The sequence below is a fragment of the Simochromis diagramma genome, unplaced genomic scaffold (genome assembly GCF_900408965.1).
Source record: "Simochromis diagramma unplaced genomic scaffold, fSimDia1.1 OVJJ01000481.1, whole genome shotgun sequence".
Taxonomy (NCBI): Eukaryota; Metazoa; Chordata; class Actinopteri; order Cichliformes; family Cichlidae; genus Simochromis; species Simochromis diagramma.
The window spans coordinates 3,058,021-3,078,846 of NW_024386898.1; the positions used below are offsets into that span (position 1 = coordinate 3,058,021).

Genomic DNA, 20,826 nt, shown 5'->3' on the forward strand with positions numbered 1-20,826 from the left:
AGAGATGTTGTCCCCAGTTACATAACAGCATCACGCTGCACATCCATGATGTGAATTCTCCATTTCACCACATACAAAAGGTACTCTATTGGAGTGGCATTTGGTGACTGTGAAAATCATTTGGGTACAGTGAACTCATTGTCATGTTCAAACCAGTTTGAGATGATTTGAGCTTTGTCCTATGCTAATGTGTCCTGTTAGAAGCAGCAATTGGTAAATGTGTACACTGTGGTCAAAAAGGAATAGACATGGTGGGCTGTGGTGTTTAAACAATGCTTAGTTAGTGCTAAGGGGCCCAAAGTGTCCCAAGCAAATATCCCTTCAACTATTATACCACCACATCCAGACTATCCAATCTTCTACCATCCAATGGGTTCGGAAATGCTCTTCTGCATAGTGATTTGAGTTGCTGTTGTTTTCCTATCAGCTTCGAGTCATCAGCTCAAAGCATTTTTCCCAGGCCACTGCAGCTCACTGGATATGTTCTCCTTTTCAGATCATTCTCTGTAAACCTCAGAGTTGGTTGTGTGGGGAAAATCCCACTCATTTTCCTAGTTTCTGAAGTACTCAGACCAGCCACTAACCGTGCCATTTTCAAAATCACTGACAAAGTAGTCGTCATTCTGATGCTCTGTCTGAAGGTCATCCGGACCGGGTCTACATGCTTAAATGGATTCAGTTGCTGTTATGTGATTGGCTGATTAGATACATGGGTTAACAAGTAGTTTAACAGGTGTAGCTAATGAAGTAGCAGGTGACTGTATTTGCTTACAGTCAAAAGAAACGTGAAGCAGTGTTAAAATTCAAAGAAAATAAAGTATGAGAATCCTTGCATTGCTAGGCCATCCTAAATGTTTGAGATATATATATATATATATATATATATAAAAATTTATTATTAGATATAATAATTATTTTTTAGAAATATAAGGGGAACAGACAAATTGCATATTTTTTAAATATTTATTAATAACTGGAACATAACAAATAATAACAACATAACAGCAAGGACACGAGTTGGTTTACAGAATCATATTTTTCCACAAAGGCTGCCATTACAGTGAAGGACAATGTGAGCTATAACATTAAGTCTACATTAATCCTCGTGTCCTTTCACTGGAGTGGCATTCAAAAGATGATGTTTTCAATGTGAAAAAACAAGAGCAAAAGTAAGAAAAACCCATTCACTGAACATGTCTGCTTTACTTTTCTTTGGTGAGACCAGTTTCAAGACATCTCGCGGGAGAAACACAAAATAAAGGGTCTTTGACATTTTGAGGAGCACAATCCTCTAAAGTAGAAACTTTTTATTTTATTTTTTAAATTTTCAGAATAAGTTCAGCATTTCATTTTTGTCCACTCAATCCCAGCTTTCTACAACAGGTGATGGTAAAGGCGTCCCCTTTAATTCCTGGGCTTGAAACTTCAAAGTCACACATGAACATTTGGAAGCTATTGTAGAAGCAGCACAGGCACTTAAAAGACATTGACACTGACATACAATCTGGTACAATAGTCATGCAGTGATACAGTTTGGCCGACATAACCAGTGAGGTAATAATAATTAACATACTGAAGAGCTGAGTGAAGCATGGTCTATGTTGGTCCAGCTGGTTTCGCAGCAAAAAGACCCCAGTCGGAAAGGTTGCTTACCCGTGCAACAGAAATAAAAGGGAACCAACTTTAGCATCAGATCGTTTATGTACAGTCTTACAGAAATATACACATCTATACCACTTAGTCGTCTTTTCTACAGGGTCGGTCTGTCTTTAGCTATCAAGCTTGTCCACAGCTTTTGCGGGTGAAGGCAAAGCCATCCAGTTTGCATAAACACTATCATTGGCATATCTTGTAAAGACCGGATTAGTGGCATCATGTCTGTTGAGCAGTACCGGGCTCGTCTCGGGCCAGTTGGGGTATGACATGCCTAAAAATGAGAACACATCATTTTTCTGCACTCAGTGAAAGAAAAACAGCGTGCAGACAGTAAGGTTCTCAAACAAAACTCTCCAAAACAAATCCTGATCTGATTCTGAGAAGTGTAAAGTTATGGCTTTGTATTGTATATGCGACACAGAATAAATGATAATATAATTTATTATTTTCCTTTTTTTTTTGGCATTTATTAAGCCTGCATTGTTACTATTGCCCCTACATTTCGCTCGGGGCAATATGCAACATGCTGAGAGTTGCATTCAAAAGCCTTACTGTTTCTCTGTTCATCATAATGGATTAAGAGCTAATGTACATTAGAAAGACAGGAAATTTATCACAATCTGGAATTCAAACCACAATGAGTGATTGAATCAGTGAGGACCTGTTTCAAATGTTACACACCGTTTCCTCCAGTGCAAATAAATGACGAGATGAGGACAATGTGGAAATGAATGGGGGGAAACAAACAAAACTATTTACAAATTAAAAATGCAGATGAAGCATGAGTATGAGGAGTGGATTATAAATAAGAATGAAGGGGATTTATATTCAATATTTACAAATATAGCAATTTTTGGTCAGTGCTTGTGTACATTAGAAGCAGGTCCGAATAAAACAAAGAAAAAGTCAAGACACAGGAGCTTTTTTTTTTTTTTTTTTTTTTTTTTAAGCTGAGCCTCTCATTTACGATGAAATGGGAGCTATGTCAGCATTAGCGAAAGGCATGCCTAGATCACAGTCACACACACTTGACTACGGGAGAAAAAAAAAAAAAAAAAAAAGCCAATCACAACTTGCCAAAAAAGAGAGCTTGTGTAGTGTGTCCTGTTTCTAAAATCGAGTAAATGCATGGGAGATTCTACCATAGAGCTTGTTTTCAATCCATGTGGAGGGGAGGGTTCGAGGGAGAGGGGCGTTATTACAGTCCACTAGTGGTGTGTCCTCTTCAGAGAGGGCGTCGTCGTACAGCAGGGCATCGGCTGGAGTGGACGCCGCCAGATCCAGGTAATCCTGACAAGAGCAGATGAGGGTGTGATTAGGCTGATTAAGGAGGAGGGGGATTGTAGCATGCAAAGGTCGGACGAGTGACCCTGTGCACTGACTGCAAGCTCCAGCAGACATTTCTGCCAAATTGTTCTCTTTACCGCATCCAGAGTCTTGCTCATTATCTGGTATTGATAACAGTGAAGAACGAGCCCGCTGCGTTATAGGATGCCTGCATTCCCATCTGCTCAAACGCTCTATATTTAGCCTCACTTCTGCAGCAGGAGCCTGACTGGCATGCTCTGTGATTACACTGCCCAAGGCCACATTTAGGATTGCTCTTCAAACACTAATTATGGTATCTTAGGAGATTTGGGGAGAGTGACAGTTCATACAACATAACACAGCATGTGTCTGTGTGCGTGCTGGACAAAGCACATGCTGTCCTTAAAAAACGATACACTGCTTATTTTAGACCTGCTCCAAATCTGAAAGGAAAACCCCTCAAACTTGTATCTGTCAGATCTTCACTGAAGTGTTGTCAAAATCGCGCCAGTAACACACAGAAAGAGGCTGATTTATAGCTCCCCTGCTTCCTTGCCGGGGAGAGAAATGAATAAAGCACTACAAGGTATTTTAAAGCTTCAACATACCCGACTTTTCACCATCATCTTCTCCAGTTCTTTGCTGATGTCTGCAAACGTCTGCCTCTTGTCCGGTTCTTGCTTCCAGCATCGGAGCATGAGGTTATACCTGGAAAAGAGGAGCACGGTTCAAGTGGGTGAAATACAGTGAGTATCATTTAATCCTCCCAGCTGAGTCATTTCCCCCCGAATGTGGTGCAGGGGAGTTATAACACTCAATGGTAATGAGGAGATGCTAAAGTAGATATGATAAAGTGACAGAATAGAGCTCACATTTCCTCCGTGCAGTTCTCTGGTCTCTCCATCCTGTAGCCAGTCTTGAGGAGGTTAAATAGGCGCTCGGGAGCGATACCTGGGTATGGATTTCCTCCCAGAGTGACAATCTCCCACAGCAGCACACCGAAGGACCAGCTGGAATAAAATACAGAAGGTCCTAAGAATATTTCTATGAACAGATAAGAGTGAGACTTGGGGTTTTTTTGCAAATGGAAAACACCCTTAATTGCGTTCTTGCCCAAAAAAAAGCATGCTGATTAATTCATGGGCTTTATTGTCTTATTGTTGTCCAAAATGTCAGAATATTTCCTTTAAGACGTAATTATACTCACACGTCACTTTGTGTTGTGTAAATGTGGTCAAACAAAGACTCTATTGCCATCCACTTAACCGGTATACGGCCCTGAAAAATACAGAGAGATGCTGCTGAGTGACTATGTCAGTATACGTACCTGTATCATGACTACTCTTCTCTATTATTTTGTCTACCTTGCTTCTTTTAACATATGAGTCCTCTTCATACACGTCTCTGGACAGGCCAAAGTCAGAGATCTTCATCTTCCGCCCTTCAGCAACAAGGACATTTCGTGCTGCAAGGTCCCTGTGGACAAGCTGTTGGACCAGCACACTCATTTAAAGTGCCTCACATTTTTCTTTAACAGACATTTAAGCTTCTTACAATGATTCTTCCACTGAATTGTTCAAATATTTTACAAAGAAAAACACCAGCTTGGCCTTATACCTTCATTTCTGCCAGGTACTGCATGCCTCTGGAAATCTGCCAGGCAAAGGAGATCAGGTCACCCATGGTGAGAGCCCTGTCGTCTGGGTTCTCCAGGTAGCTTGAGTTTCGGTTGGCATCCCTGCCCATATAGCTCGGGCCAACTTTCCGACTCTCACGAAGGAAATTACGGAGTGACCCATACTTGGCATACTCGACGATGAGATACAATGGACCTATTCAGAGAAGCAGGGCTCTTAGACTCAATGTGCAACACGCATGTTCTGGGATGGGATGGCAGGAAGACGGAGGTCTTACCATCCTGGCTGCAAGCTCCGTACATCTTTATGACGTGCGGGTGGTTGACTTGCTTCAGCAGAGTGAATTCTGACAGCAGGTCACGCAGCTCGCTGTGCGAGGCGTTTTCTGTCACGGAGGAAAAGAGGGGGGATCATAATGATGAAACCACTCAACTCTTCAGACATTCACTCCTCATATATCACAAGTGCTGCTAGGCTTGTCTGGCCTTTGCCTGGGTACTTTTACCTTTAAGCATTTTCACAGCCACAGTGGTGTATCCAGCTTTTCCTTTCAGCCTGAATGCTGTTGCCTTGACAACTTTCCCAAACTCTCCTTCTCCCAGCGTCTTGCCAAGCACAAGGTTTTTACGAGGAAACTCCCACTTTGGATCCTCCTGTTGAGACAAGGCAATGACGGTTTGTACTTCTCAAAAGATTCAACATATGAGACACAGGAGATGAAAGTGCTGGAAGAACCTTACAGGTATTTTAAAGGTTTCGGTCTCAATTGATTCCTGCGAGCCCCGGCGGACATTGTTGGCAGGGAAGCTAATGGGATAGGCTTGAGCTGGCCGACGGAAAGTCATCTCAGCAGATGCTATCGGGGGCTTTGGCGAGTTCTTGTGGTATCGGCGGATGAAGTATGAGGACAGGAGGATGGACACGATGAAGGAGAGGAGAAGAGCTGTGGCAATGACGGTCTTACACATTTCATCACATAGCGTCTCTGGAAGAGAGTATGTTGCACAGTTTTAAAGAAAGAAGCACTCAGTGCTTTGCTGATTCAGAGTTAAAACGGAGTGAGTTGATCAGCAGCAGTTCTGTGTGGTTTAGGGAAACTCACGCTCAATGTCATCCTTCTCACAGAAGCATCTTTCTGTGAAGCAGTAGCAGGTTCCATAGCAGGCCTTAATCCCGTTCCCACTCAAGCCTCGTTCATGGCCTCCAATAACGGGCTCCTCTGCAGAGACAAATCCAGCGTGAGCACAGTCTACATAAAGCAGAATGTCCTTATTCTCGCTGTTATACACTGCATGTGTGTTAAAAGGGAAAGCATACTTGTGCAGTCTTGCGGGCAGATTGAAGGATCTTTACTTTCCACTGCATCACAAACACTATCTGGGCATGTCTGCAGGTCAGGGGAGCATGTTGAATAATTTTCAGTTATTCCTGGAATATGAACACAAGAAAAGAAAGAGAAACCTCAGCAGGAAACAAGGGGGAAAACAGCCAAGACTGGTAACCAAACTGCAAGTACTTTGCATTCAAAAACCCATTCAAAAGTTGCCTTAACTTGACTGCATGTGTCCTTAACACTGCAACATGCAACGGTTTTAACAGCAGCCTGCACCACAGTGTTGGCTTGCTTTAGCAACAGTAGGGCGTTAGTCACACTTGTTTTTCAGCCAAATTAGGACCATGTTTTGCCACTTCCTGTAGCAAAATGATCTTACTGAAAAGGATACACATGCAGTATTCGGCCCTTTAGCCCTTTAATTTGTTTCATTACTTACACTGAAGAAAACATGCACTCATCTGGTTCTAGTGAACTTCCCCCAAGGTCTCATAATCATTCAGTAATGTTAAAAAGTTACAAGTTAAGGAGAAAAAAGTTTGTCTTTATGAAATATAAAGTACCTTTCTCAGTGCCCTGCCTCCACTGGCATCTGCCGGTTGTTGCCCCCAGGCCTCGGGTAGACTCACAATCTGTTCGCTGCCTGTTCTCTGCACAGGACAGGACCTGCTGGCTCTTCTGACCAGCTTTGATTGCTACGTACAGCAAAGCCAAAAGAGCACATTACCAAATCTTTAAAGGACACTAGAGATCGGGGTAACATGCTTGAAAATAGTCTGCATGTGTGCTTGCTGTGAAGTAGTACCTACCTGTGCCATCTATTTTGATGTGGATCTGAGTGCTCGCCTCCAGCTGTTCGTTTCCCTCCTGAGCAACAACAAGGTACTGCAAGTCCTGGCACTCGGGTTTGCGCAGTGCCTCAGAGTCATTCACATACAGATGTCCCCACTTCCAGTTTGGGGATTGGGTGATGCTTATGGCTGTGTAGCAGGCCTGTGAGTCAGCAGACATGTTCTTATCTGGCACCTCAAGTCGGTATATGACACTGAAGCCATCGAACTGCTGGCAGTTTTCCACACAGATTTTGCCAACCTGACAGGAGTTGGGACAAGAGATTGAAAACGTGAATGACACTGGAGAATACAAGTGTAAGGATGGAATAATGCACACACCTTTTGTAAACAACTGAATACAACAATTTGAAATGCAAATTACTAGTTCATTCCTACATGATCTGAAGAAAAAAAAAAATCTGCCATTAATTCAAATAATTACATTTAAACTGATTGTGGTACATTTTATAAAGCCAGAATAGTTTTGTTTTTGCTACAAAGTATGAAAATGAACAGAAAACATTTGAGATGTTATTTTTTTACTGCCAGCAGGTGGCAGTCTCTCTGTAGATTTAACGGTCAATGGCGCTGTTCTTAAACAGCGCCATTGACCATAAATAAAATGTATTATTATTATTATTATTATTATTATTATTATTATTATTATTATTATTATTATCATCAGGATTTTAATGTAACTATAATGTCATAATGTCAAAGGATTGCACTGATGGCCACTTACATTGGATTAGTACAATTGGATTGGATAGTATTGGATTAGTACTGAACAATAATCAATGGATAAAAGCTACTAAACCTCCCAGAAGTTTTACCTTCTGCTGACTGTAAACAGGTTTGGTTTAAGCAAGACACAGGTGAATATCTTTATTTTGTAAAACATACAGAGAGATCTGTAGTTGTGAGTTACTGTGTACTAAAGCATGTGCAATGTGATGGCTTATAAAGCCAGTGTACAGCAGGGTTAGTCAAATCAAATGCATTCCCCAATGCATCATAATGGAGCAAGTACCTACAATTCCAGTTCTTGAAGTCTCTCTGTCTGAGTTCAGTATAAAGAAACTGATATGAGGCCACTGATGGTTCATATTGCCTATGACTTTTGTCCCTGGTCCCTTTCATAGACCAACAATGATTCATTTGTTAATTATGTCATGAATACGATCATTAAAAAGATTCAGACTATATCTTTGTCACTGTCCGTGATGCTATCACGATGGAAAGATAATTTTTTTGTGTGTCCATTAATCCATCCATCTTCTTCTTCTACTCCAGTTCTTGGGTCGGGCTGGAGCCTATCCCAGCTCTCTTAAAAGCTTATAATAATATATATTTTAATCTAAATCTAGACCAAATACAAAGTTTAAGGTTTGCATGATAAGCAGTCATGCAGTCGTGAGTACCTGTGCATAAGGAGAAGCTCTGCGTGAGACTGTGAATATATGTGTGACGTTGGGGAAGTGGATTTGGACGGGTAAGATGGTGACATTGAAGTGCAGCAACACTGTTCCCTCTAGACCGGGATAGGTGGTGTCATTGACCAGGTAGTCGAGTTGCAGGGTGCGATTCTCTGTCACGTGCAGGTTCCTCTTCAGGACCAGCTCTGAAATCAAGAGAAATCGTGAAAAGCCTCATCTCCTAATGTAACTAATTCTCTCGCGCGCAGCCTTGGAGTACTTACGGTAGTTGTGCACAGTCTCTCGAATGCCTTTGGCTTTTTTTTCAGTGAAGGAGTTTTTTATGTCAAATGTTTCCTTTATCCATGGGTCAGTGTTGAGCCAAGTCCCCACATACTTATTGTGGTTGTCGCCTAAGATCGGGGTTAGATCTCTGTCAAAGACATACAAGGAGCCAAAAGTTCCACCCTGAAAAAAAAGAAAGTCACATTGAGAAATTTCAGGCCTCATGTAAACATGAACTTAACCAACACCGCATCTGTACACAATCACCTTCGTCCGATTATAGCTGATGACTACGTCTGCCGAGTCTGTTCCGTTCACATATGGCGCGTTATCATCCTCATCATTGACAAAAACATTCAGCGTCGTTTCCACCTTGATGATGGTGGTTTCTGACTGGACGTTACAAACCAGCAGGAGTCTGTAGCATTCGCTCTCCTCGCGGTCCAGCTGAGCGTTTACCACCAGCTCTTTGTTGTCGTTTACAGCAAAAGGTCCCGGGGGGTCTGCAGAAAAAAGGAACAAAATTAAACAAAACAATCGAACAAACGAGCCTGCATGTGGACGCAACCACATGAATCAGGTGGCATACTGAATATGACATAAAAGCAGCATCGTAAAACATCTCAATGGAGCTAAACCAGGGTCAAAAGTTTCATTCATTTGAAAAAGTTTGTTGAAACTGAAACTCTAAGTGTTGATATTTAAAACATAAAAAATTACAACTAAAAAAAAAAAAAGAGCATTTTGGTTGAAAATGGCCTCCGCTCCTTCACAGGATGCTGCCGGCATCAGCCAAAATGTAAAAACACTACTTCTGATTATCCTATGATGGACTATATTGGCGGGTAATACACACATACATACATATACATGCATACATATGTAGCTGTACATATGGTTCTCCTTTCACAAGATAATATGTTTTTGGTCCGATGTGTCTAACCTGATTCCACACTGTAAGAGATGGTGTAGTTGGGGCAGACATTGAGTCTGGTGAGACGCTGTAGCTGCCGCAGGGCTCCTGGGAACCTGTTTTCCATGATGTGTGGGTTGGACGTATCTCTGTGTGGGAAGCAGAGTTCCTTCGTATCTGTCTGAGCACACTGAGGCAATGTGGCATTGACAAAGTCCAAGGTGATCTGCACAGGTTTCCGCATGAGGCAAAAGGGCTTGTTGGTGAATTCAGATCGCACCATGGCATTCAGGAATAACTTTCTCACAGACCACGACCTTTGATCTGATGGGACACAGAGCCAAAACAAAAACAAGAGGCATTTTAATCTCAGACAGTGCTTTTTTTGATGACACAGCTCTTCTTTGCTTTTATGCAATCACATTATCATCCTGAACTCGAAGCCAGAGCATTATTGGTATGCGAAGAGCATAAATGTCCAGAAACTAATTTACTCTTGTGTGTAGCGAATACCTGGCACTGAAATAGGACTGTGCATTACCATCAAAAGCCTTGTATCCAACTCACATAGCTGGGCAAAGTCGCTCTCCTCCAGGGTTTTGTTCAAGAATAGTGTCCCGGTGTTGATGTTCATGTAGAACCAGGAGCTGTAGTGTGGAGGCGTGGCAGTCTTTGTTGGGCACAGGTAGAAGTGTGGCTTCTCAGTTTTATCGTCCCGCATGGCGTGGACCTGGAGGATGGGTGTCCCGGCCTGCTGCCCAACATATACAGTCTCAATGTACTCCTTCTGAGGGAAGTACAGACACGTCGCTCCTGCACCAAGTGGACATGAATTAACCAGATGTTTAAAATTTGGCAACCAAACGAATCACAGGAGAAAAGTGTTATTATTATTATTGCTTTTAAGGAAAATGTTACCATAACTGAAAAATAAGGCATGATTACATTGCAGATGCTGATGACAGCATATCAGACATCTCTTTCTGGATGTTTAACTGAGTCAACAATACCCACTGACAATGCCATCTGGGCACTGAATGGAAATCAACACATACATGGACTACGACAGGTCCAGGTTTTTTTTTTATCTTCTAATATATCTTTCATCTCTCTCCCACGTTAGCGGAAATTGAAAGCAGGGCTCAAATGACACTTATGCAGCTCCTTTAATGAATTTCTCATGTGGTCAATAACATGTGGTTTCCGATTCTCCTTGTGTTCACCTTGAAAAGTTTAATTACAAGGAATAACATGATACGGAGGAGACATGTATCACTGCCTGCAAGTCTGTGTGTGCGTGTGTGTGTGTTGGGGGGGTTGACGAGTAATCCATAAAGCAAAATAGCAGGCTGCGTGTGTGTTTTACAGGAAAATGGAGATGCGAGTGTTCCTTCTGTAATTATATCCCTGTTGTGTTCCTCTTTGATGACGGTAGGCGACCATTTAGGGAACGCACTAATGTCATTAGCAGACAGCAAAACTAGATTTTCTATTTCTGTTGGTGCAGTTGAAGCCTCGGCTCTGGTTTCAGACATTGATTTAATTTTGAGGGGCTTAGATGACAGGAGGCCGAGCTGATGGATAAAATGTGGCCGTCCTTCCTCAAGGATGGAGATACGCTCAATGAGGCTGCAGACCTTTTTATTAAAAGTGTTCCGGAGGCAAAACAAACAGCAGGGCTCATGTTTGTTAATCTTGGTGGGGATGGTGGGAGCCGGTTTCATGACCAGGGATGATTTTTCCATCCCCTAAATCTATTACAGCCAAAATGCAGTCATTCACACTCATACTATTGACTGTATTTTATTATATTTCCATTGCATCTTAGCTTATTTTTACTATTTCATACCATGAAAAGGTCTGAAATAGGTAATTGACTTCATGATGCATAAAAGATTTCTGAGAAATTGTACAAAAGATTTGAGGGAAAAAATAGAAGAAAAGTAAAGAACTGCCCACAGATTATTTTAGGTTGTAATTATACTCAGTTTATGCAGTTAAAAGGTATGAAACACATTAAAAGACGCGTAATCTGAGCATCAGGGCTTCAACTGTATACCCAAAACAACCATTAGAGGGGGCTGTTATCACAGTGGCACGGGCTCGAAAAGCAGCTTAATCATTATCATAATATATCACTGCTCTAATGTCTCTACTGCTTGGATAAGATGTTAAACGATTGGACTCATTTCTATTTGACAGGTCAGAAAAGACTCCCACTACTCTCTACAATCCCTCATCGGATGCATACAGGCAATTTAATTAATCTACAGAAATCTTACAGACGACGGCCACAAATTGAATACAGCAGATGACAGCAGCTCTGCAAATAAAGCTACATGGTCCAACGTGTTAACCAGCGGGAGCTGAACACATTTATGAAGGCAGGCATTGGCTGCAAGCCACAGTGGCCGGACCCCCTGCAACACAATTCGTTTATATCATTCAAAATTCAATTTCTTTCTAGGACAGAAGCCAACAGAAAGCAAGCAGTTTATATCAAAACTAATTAATTGAATGCATCAAGCAGGCCCATCCGAGCAAATGGCATCTTTGGTCTGTGAAGCCATGATGATGCTTTTCCAAGGCATGACTCATTACCTTCTCTAAATGATGCACAAGAATGGCAGAAATACAGCTGGTGGTGACATTTTCACCTATTATATTCATGTCTAAATAATGACCGAAAAGATTAAAAAGACGTTGCAGAGGCTTCATTTCCATGCTTTGTCTCTGGACCGCTAAAGAACGTTCTTTCCGGATTTTAGTGGGCTGTTTTGGAACAGCCTTGGCCTGTTATTGCTCACAGTGTGTAAACATTAGCATCATAAGCAGATGTTTTACAGCCTTCGATCACCTATAAAACTCATGCTGAGCTTCTGCATACAGTGTCATTCCTTTGAAAGTAATTTTGCAAACAGAGAGTGTTTAAACAGGACAATTCATGTAGCAATCCATGTTTACTGTAGATATCATGTACCGCCGAGTGGATAGTGAAACTGGATTTATCCAACGCTGAAAAACAGGAACATGAAACAGTGGAAAACCCTCTTACGTCTCTATAAACGTGTGCGCTTCCTGGTTGTCGTTGACGATCGCAGTCTCCATGAGTTAATCGTGCCTGGGCGCGCGTGTGTTTGTTTTTGTCTCGTATTATAACTGCAAAAGAACAAAAAGGACAAGAGCTCATCACAAAATGTGAAACCACGCTCCCCGTCAGCCACAGACCACAGCATGTCTGGGACAGGTCTGAGCTGATAGGGTGGGACGCCCTCCATCGTCCCAGACAAAGACAGGAACTCAATTAGCTCAATGCGTGCTTCGCCTGATAGATTTACTAGCTATGAGCTCATGTGCTGGAGTAACCCACTGGCTTACTAATCTACCTCCGATCCTCAATGAAACAAAATGTGGATCTCCCACTCAGACGTCCTCACTGAGCATCCTTGTCAGCAGCGTGGCAGATGAGGAAACGTGACCCTGCCCGGCTGCTGCTGTGTGATAACTTGACATTATAATTGCGTTCTTAGTCTGGACCTCCAACAGTAAGAGCTCAGCTTCGTGCCGCTTTTTCTCCCAAGGTCAATGAGGTCTGCGTCTGCCCCTGGTAACGACCCATTGGAAAGGCAGTGTATCTGGCAGCATATCAATCAATAACCACACTAATCAACAGTGATGCTGATTGTTTTCCACTGATGACACAGACAGAGAGAAAAGCTGCACAAGTGCAATCACGTCCGCCGAACATAATATTGGAGTTGCTTAGGCATCTTGTGCATGGACGCTGAAACATTACTTCTACTGTGCACGTGTAATTTCACAGCCTGCTCCACAATTTAGCCCATCAATATCCACATTTTCAAGGAATCCATCATCTTTTACAAAGAAGCTGTAGCCAAGCACATTAAGGAGCAGTTCACCCAGTTATATCACAGTGATATAAATAATAATCACTCGGAAACGTATCGTGATTGCTCTGCTTCCAGAGATGTTGCTGCTACTGGAATGGTTTTCTTCAGAGATTCAATTAGCTAAAAAGCTGCACATTCGACTATAATTCCACTTATGAAAGCTAATATTGATCATAATGTTTTGAAATCTTTCCCCCTCCTCTGTTTCCTGTTGTATTATGCTCAAATGCTTCATCGTATCACACTGGTTTCAGAACCTGGATTTATATAGGCATGACTCTGATGCTTTTCGATCTTTCAAAACAACACGTGTAATAAGGAAAGAAAGTCATTTCCTGTCATAATGACACAGACATCGAAGTTTTCATCCGATTAATAAGATAGCTGATCTGAGTTTGGAAAAGGCAGCCGGGCTCCAGGTAGATTACTCAGTTTACCATGATGCATACCGTAACATAATAATCAATTACCACATAATGTAATCCAATTATTCCCCAGAGAATACAAGAGCTGAGGTCCAATGAACCATGTTCATCAGTCATCAAGAAATCTAATAGGACGTCTCCTTAGGGGTTAGCTGCAAGTACAAACTCAGTTTAAGGATTCCTCTGGGGAGGACTGTGGCATCAAAAATTGAACACGTGGTACATCATGGAGCTCCAGACTGAGTTTGATGAAGCAGTCATTAGGTTGCTTTGATAAAATCATCTACCCTCACCACAGCAGTGGTAAAAAGCCATCAGATTTACTGACATGTACACAGAAGGAGGCAAATACTCTAAATGCCCGTGTCAAAACACAGAGAGCTTATTTATATTTGCATAAATAGCTCACAGCCACAGGTTTCATAAAGGGTTTAGCTTAAAGTACCAGATTTGGGAAAGAATTGCTTTACAGCCTGTTTTAACACTACACCAAGCAGTCTAGACTCATGCTACCAGCTCTTTGAGACTGTATTTATCATCTACATTTAGCATTACTCTGTACTCTGAATGCTAACATCAGTAACGCTGCATCATGGTGACAATGCCAGTGTTTGTATTGTAGCATCTTCTAATCAGTGCTAAATACGGTCTGAGATTGATGGAAATGTCATTAGTTGTGCAGTTACTGGACAAATTAAAATCTTGACCTAATTATTGTGCTCAATAAAGCAAACCAAAAAAATAATAATCATGGGATCATTAAGATCATCGGGATTCATTTTCTCAGGGCCATGAATGTCTGTACACATTTCCAAGGCGATCTATCAAGTAGCTGTTAGATTATTTTAGTCGGGTGCAAAATGAGCAGGCAAAAACAACAGAGCAACACTGCAGTGAGAGAAAAACTAACAAGGCTGAACACAGTCACGTGTATCACTTACACATACTGTGCATCAGAAGCATCAACAGTCTTGTTGTTTCAAAGAAGCAAACACAGCAAAAATGCATTAATATATAAGATGTCCTAACTGTGGGAATCATCAATGCACCAGCGCCACTATTCGCACTGCTAGACTATGACTGCTTGCTACGACTGTCCTAACATGAGAGAATCTGGTGGAAACAATGGGAAAAGTCGCTGCTTTATGTCGGGGAGTGGAGATCGCTGAACTACCAGCACAAAGGGAAGTGGAGCTTTCAGAGTTTCTGGCATTGGCAGGTGGTTGCAGAGGACGGAAAAAAGGTTTCCAGCATGTTTACCCATTTCAGTAAAAAGGACCAAAAAAGTGGATGCCAAAGTGGGGCTGGAAGAGGATGGGGGAAAACAGCAACATAAGTTTGAATCAGCAGCATTTATGGAAAATGTTAATTTAAGGACATTTTCCACTATTATGATTTGCTCTCTTTAGAGAGATTGCAGTAAATGTGCAAATTTGATTCTGGCACCAGTATGGCAGTCGAGTCACTCCCATTTTTGCAGTGTCACACACACCATGTGGACTCAGATAAGCAGGGCCTGTGCTTTGTTTTACTTATTGTTGTAATGACGGGTCAAACACTATGTGCACTGCTGCACGACTGGAAAACAACTTGTCAAGACCCATGTGAAACCAGAGGACTAAATGCCCCGAGGGTAAAATCTCAATCAATGTCTCCTTGTCCTTTCACCACAGCAAATTAGATTCTACCCATGCATGAGAGCGAAGTGTGACCCTGAACTGACTAGAGGATCAGACACAGGGGTTTGACAGGTAGGAGCGGCATCCGTGCGACGGCAGAAATGGCAGCCTAGGATTAGAGGTCGGGACTCTCAGGAGTCTCAAGGCAGTAGCAGTGATTTGGATGAAAGTTATTTCAAAAACCGTGGGTCCACTTTGGCTGGGAAGCTCGAAGGATGAGAGTCTTGTGACTGATAAAGTGGGAAAATCGGGAGAAGACAAAGCAGCCTAAAGTGCTGCAGCTGTTCCAACAGGTATCAGAGTGTCTGTGGCTGACAGCATGTTTACTGTCGCTCATGAGCTTAAAAAAGAGGGAACACGCCAGCTAGCTCTGGTTTTGAATCAAAATAATATAGTCTGTTGTTTGCCACATTTTGAAAAAAAGAGAAACTTTTTGCTATAGCAAGTGTTAAGAATCACAATATGTTTTTTCTAAGATGCAAAAAAGAAAAGCACTCCTGTTGACGTAGCTCGGTAAAAAAGATCTAATCTACTTGCATAATGATGTTTCCCACTTACACTCAAATAAACACAGTGACAACAAGCGTGGAAAATTGACAATATTTATCATACATCCATGAGGAACACAAGACAGAAGCTTTACTTAATTATATCATGCTGTAAGGGGCTAAATCCAATAGCACCACGTATCAAATGAGATCTGTTGGTCTGGTACTTCTCCAGAGGAAAAGATGCTGATGAAAATGATCGCTTTGAGTTAAAGGGAAGGAGGAGCACTATACCTCTATGTTATGGTTTCACCGGTCAGAGGGCGAGGAAGGGTCAGAGATACCGTAACAAGGTCACGGTGGAAGCAAAACAGATCAATGCTTTTACGTGAAAACATCTGTGGCACTTTTTTGTGTAAGAGATTACACAAATGTGTGTGTTAAAAAGGGGGAGTGGATTTTGGCTTTGACCAGGTTCCGTCACAAAATGTATTTTCAACTCCAAACGCTTTGTTTATAAAGCTGCCAGCTGATGCTGAAGGCCTAATCTAATTAATACAGGGTTGTTTCAGTGAGCTCTCCAGATTTCCTCAAAATGTAAATAAAAACAAAGTAACGACGAGCCAGATATTCCTTTCTTTGGCCTTTTTTGTTCACACAGAAGTGCATGTGACTGCACGATCTCTGACGACATGAGCACAGAGACAGAAGAGCAGCTGCAACCTTAGTGGCAGCTAATGGGAATCCTCATAAAGAACAATGAATAGAGCCGTCCCAGCTCCCAGTTCACTTCAGCTTATGTCTTGAACTACTTTACTTTGGTCTTAAGTGCAGGGCAATGTCTCAGGAACATTTAAAAATGCTGATTGCTACAAAAGTGAGCACTGATTGCCAATTTCCTTTGTTTGATGATCTCAGCGAGAAACACTAAACTAATCAGTAAACTGGAACCTGGAACAGGAGTTATATAAACCCCACCGGGAAATTCCTTTGTAATAGCCATTCATGACTGTGCCATTTGTACAATTACATTGAAGATCAGAAAAACTAAAGTTAAACTAAATTGACAAATGCATATGCATATTTATGTGGAACTTCATGAGTGGACGAGATCACAGGAAGGAAAGACCTCCTATGGCATCCAGTGGCGCATTTAGTTAGTCTTAGTCTGGCAAGTGGAACAGTGTGCAGGGTGGGATATATTGTCCGTATTGAAGATACATTTTTGGCAATATCTTCCTCTCTGCAATGAGGGAGACTTCTGAGTTTGAACTCCAAAAAAAATCTAAATCATGGTCTCACATACAGTAAAGGAAAAGGGCCTTGGCAGGACAGAGAGTTTCATTTTATCCTAGTTATTTGCCCTCCTCATTTCCACCATCCCTCATATAATATACAAGAATGATAGGAGTCCTCGATCTTTTCGAGGCCACTGCTAACTCCTTTCTCAATGCTAAGCTGGAGCTGGATAAGTTCAAACCAGACCACAAAACAGTCTACCACCTTCTGGTAAAACTGTAGAGAGCTTACCAAAGTAGTACCACTGAAATTTAAGATTTAAAAAGCAAAAATATTCTTTAGATCCAATCAGTGACTCAAACAGCAATAGAAATCCACATTAGACGTAATGTGATGCAAAAAGTGCATCACAACATGACTCATTTACTTGGAAAATGACTCATATGTAAAAACCATTTAGTGATTTAAGATGTTTTAAAGGAGTCACAACAGGCAGAACATCCTCACAAAGTGGGGTAAAATAAAAAACAATCATCGATCCGGTAAAATCAGACTATGTCACTTTGTGGCAAGCCCGGCAGCAGCCCAAGCGGCCCGTCCGCTTGCATAACAGGCGATATTTTCCTGAAGAAAACAAACAGCCAGTGTTTGCCCAGAGATAGGAGCAGCTGCTGCACACCTGCCCATGGCTCGCCTCTTCTCCTCCCTGAACAAGTGTAGGTCTTTTGTTGCAACAAACAGGCAGGTGATGGGCGCCACATTCACGTAGGGTGCAGCTTTCAGCACCCATTTAATTACCAACACGTCCTTGACACATGAAGTGCAACGAGACCAGCCCTTTTCTTCTATAAATATCAGGAGAAACGCCTGCTTTGGTGACTGTGCAAGCAGAGCCCAGCAGGAAAAGCCATGTGGATGCATGTAAGGTCTGTAAGAACAGCATGCGTGTCTGACTGTGTGTGGACTATGGACTGATTAAACAGCGCGTGTAACAGTGAAAAAATAATCAGAGGACACTGCATAAAAGTGTTCTACCTTAACAGTTGCATTAATCTTTTTAACTACTCTGCAGAAAACTGCTCCCCTGGGTGATTAAGTAGGCCTGTAGTTTATTGCAGGAAAAAAAACAGCAGTGCTCCATACACATAGAAATGAACATCTTTTTATACATCCCAGATCCACTCAAAGACTTTGATCATAATGCTTGTTTGCCTCCCTTTATAAAAGCACTGATAACCTCTGAAGTCCAAAAAACACCCTGTATTTGTTCGAGCATTACATCTGACATACTGGCGGCACAGTCCTGAACTATGAGGGACACTTTAAATATAGACTTCATGAGAGGGCAGTGTTAGTGCAGTTGGGCTGTGGGATTGTGGACGGGATTATAATATTATGATATATGGCTGCATCCATTCTACTCTACGTTTCATTGTTGTCATGCCACGCATAGCCAGCGCACAATGCAAGGATCACTTTTCTGCTGTGTGGCACAGTGCTGGCGTTGTGTTCGTGCCCTTTCAGATACTTCGTCGGGGGGAAAAGGCCTTAAAAATCACTCAGCTTCCAAAATGCTGCAATTTAGCTTTTCACTTGAGCAGCCCTGTGTATTTGTCAGTTGCAATCTAGACTTCATGTTCAGTGGCTCGCTCTGTGGCAGCACCTATTTCTCTTCACCTTGGCCAGCTTTACAGATACTAAATATAAATTTTAAATAAACATATTTTAATTCCTTCTGCGCTAAACGGTCTCTCTGGCAGAAAGGTCAGTAAGAGACGGAGATAAAAACTCAAAGACTAAAGCTAATGCTGTCTGAATAATTTATAATACTAAAGATGAACGCGTTTAAAATAAGAAGCGAACATTAAATCGTCTCCTCTGTATTAATAGTTAAGACCAGAGCATTTATTTTGTTTTCAAAAACGTTCGGACACACTAGTGCAACATTTAGCATTAGTTTGCAACTTCATCGTGCGCTCCTTCACCCTTTTCCAGTGACAGGAGAACTGATGATGAACCTTACCTTCCAGCAGCAGCAGCAGAAACAGCGCAACGATGTTTCCCCGAGAGAAACCACAACTTGACCCCATATTCGCGAACCATAGGTGAAAGTTTCTGAATGAAAAGACGATCCAAAAAAGTTCCTCTGGGCGAAAATTAAATAATAATGATGATAACAAGAGCAATAATCAAACCGATAAAATATACAAAGATGGGGGGTATAAACCAGTGCGCGCTCTGCGTCCAGATGAAGTCCTCAGTGTCCCATAGACGGGCTGCTGTGTTGAGGCTACAGAGGCTGCTGCTGGGCTGACTGGCTGGTCTGGTGGGGGGAGGTGGGGGGGAGGAGGTTCACTGCTTCACTACTCACTGCCCCGCTGCTTCCGCAGAAGCAGGGCGGCATAGCATCTACAGGAAATTTAAGAGCATAATTTAACAGCAGGTCAGTCATCTCATTAAGGATCTGCGCGGGGGAGGTGGTGGGGCGTAATTATTAACAATTATGACTGGGCGCGTAATGGTTCACTTTAAAGGCACAGGCGCTCTTTAAAGGTGGGCATCAGGTGTGCTCGTTTTAGTAACCGGTTCATTATAACAGCCGTGTGATAATTGTAATTGTGCCTTTTTGTTTAATTTTGCTAAGCTTGAAGTAGCTTCGATGAATTCGTTTGTTTAATTCGGTTGAATAAAAAATAGACTTTGAGCACAATGTTCCAGTTGGTGGCAAGAATTAAGTGAAACTCCTGCCAGTGAAGTGACAGGGCTAAGTTGTTGTTTTTGGGTTTTTTTGCCTAGACATTTTATTGCATCCAAGTACTCCATGTGGATAATTAACACTCCCCAGCTGAGTAGAAGTCCTCTGCAGTCTTTGGATCAAAGTCCCAGAATGAAATCAGGGGGTTAAATGATGTGGGACCGTTCCTCTCTCAGGTCTGAGTAAGTGTGCGTGTATGTCAGAAGCTGAGGGTGTGTTAAAGAGCGGGATCTCTGTGTGACTGAACAGTGAGGAGATAGCGTGGAGTGATGCATTGCTGCAGCCTCGGGCCAGGACACCAGTCACTCTCTCAGCAGTGTCTTTCCAATCAATGTCTCTGCATGGAGCAAAAACACAAAGGCTCACTGGGCTACAGAAGATAAAGGGGGCTTTCTCAGACGCTTCACTAACTTTCACCAACTGGGAGAAAATATAATAGCTGCTACTTACAGTGCTTACATTTTCACCTCCCCTCACTGAGCCGTCAGTATCTTAAAGAAGACTTTAAAAACAATATGCCCTTAAATTGGTGATCACAGGAAGGTTAAAGGAGAAAATTAGCTGTGAAGCTGTAAAGAAAGAGATGGCATTTTAACAAAGCTAGATAGGTTGTATGCTTCTGTACGTTTGATACGAAAAGAGTAACCTGTGAAATTGGTTTTATTGTTAATACTTTGTTTTGAAATCAAGCATATAGTTAGGGCTGGATCAGGTGACGCTGAATCCAACCATGCACTGAATGTTTCAAATTCAAATTCAAATTCAAATTTTATTTGTCACGTACACAGTCATACAGTCATTCATTTTCACTCGCTATGTTTTTATACACCTCTGCACATAATCATGAGTTATTATTCATCTCTGGCTCTCTTACATGGCACGTCTTTGTCTTGTCTTCCTCCCCTCATCTCTAACTGGTCACAACAGACGCCTGCACCACCATGAACCT

The 20,826-nt window shown here is 42.0% G+C and overlaps 1 protein-coding gene across 4 annotated transcripts; it reads right to left on the reverse strand.

Moving 5' to 3' along the window:
• Positions 1-1,753: 1,753 nt before the first annotated feature.
• Positions 1,754-19,596, reverse strand: ret (ret proto-oncogene receptor tyrosine kinase). 4 transcript variants are annotated; one of them, XM_040034527.1, is made up of 21 exons: positions 19,350-19,596; positions 19,146-19,237; positions 9,948-10,193; positions 9,411-9,704; positions 8,735-8,970; positions 8,467-8,650; positions 8,189-8,388; positions 6,744-7,026; positions 6,498-6,629; positions 5,919-6,029; positions 5,704-5,820; positions 5,342-5,586; positions 5,107-5,254; positions 4,879-4,986; positions 4,582-4,796; positions 4,329-4,451; positions 4,172-4,242; positions 3,837-3,974; positions 3,573-3,672; positions 2,799-2,946; positions 1,754-1,927 (listed from the first exon to the last, which is right to left on the reverse strand). In XM_040034527.1, exons 2-21 carry the CDS (start codon positions 19,210-19,212, stop codon positions 1,770-1,772), a joined length of 3,324 nt encoding a protein of 1,107 aa, XP_039890461.1. In that variant the 5' UTR covers positions 19,213-19,237; positions 19,350-19,596; the 3' UTR covers positions 1,754-1,769. The 4 variants fall into 4 exon arrangements, with proteins under 4 accessions (XP_039890461.1, XP_039890462.1, XP_039890459.1 ...); XM_040034528.1 differs by having other exon boundaries at positions 19,331-19,596; XM_040034525.1 differs by having other exon boundaries at positions 19,146-19,596.
• Positions 19,597-20,826: the final 1,230 nt, after the last annotated feature.

Excerpts from the sequence above, each read along its gene's own strand:
- ret (XM_040034527.1), bottom strand. The coding sequence starts at position 19,212 with ATGGGGTCAAGTTGTGGTTTCTCTCGGGGAAACATCGTTGCGCTGTTT. Across the intron at positions 8,651-8,734 it reads TCAGCTATAATCGGACGAAG|GGTGGAACTTTTGGCTCCTT; the intron begins GTGATTGTGTAC and ends CTTTTTTTTCAG. Across the intron at positions 6,030-6,497 it reads GAGGCAGGGCACTGAGAAAG|GAATAACTGAAAATTATTCA; the intron begins GTACTTTATATT and ends TTCATATTCCAG.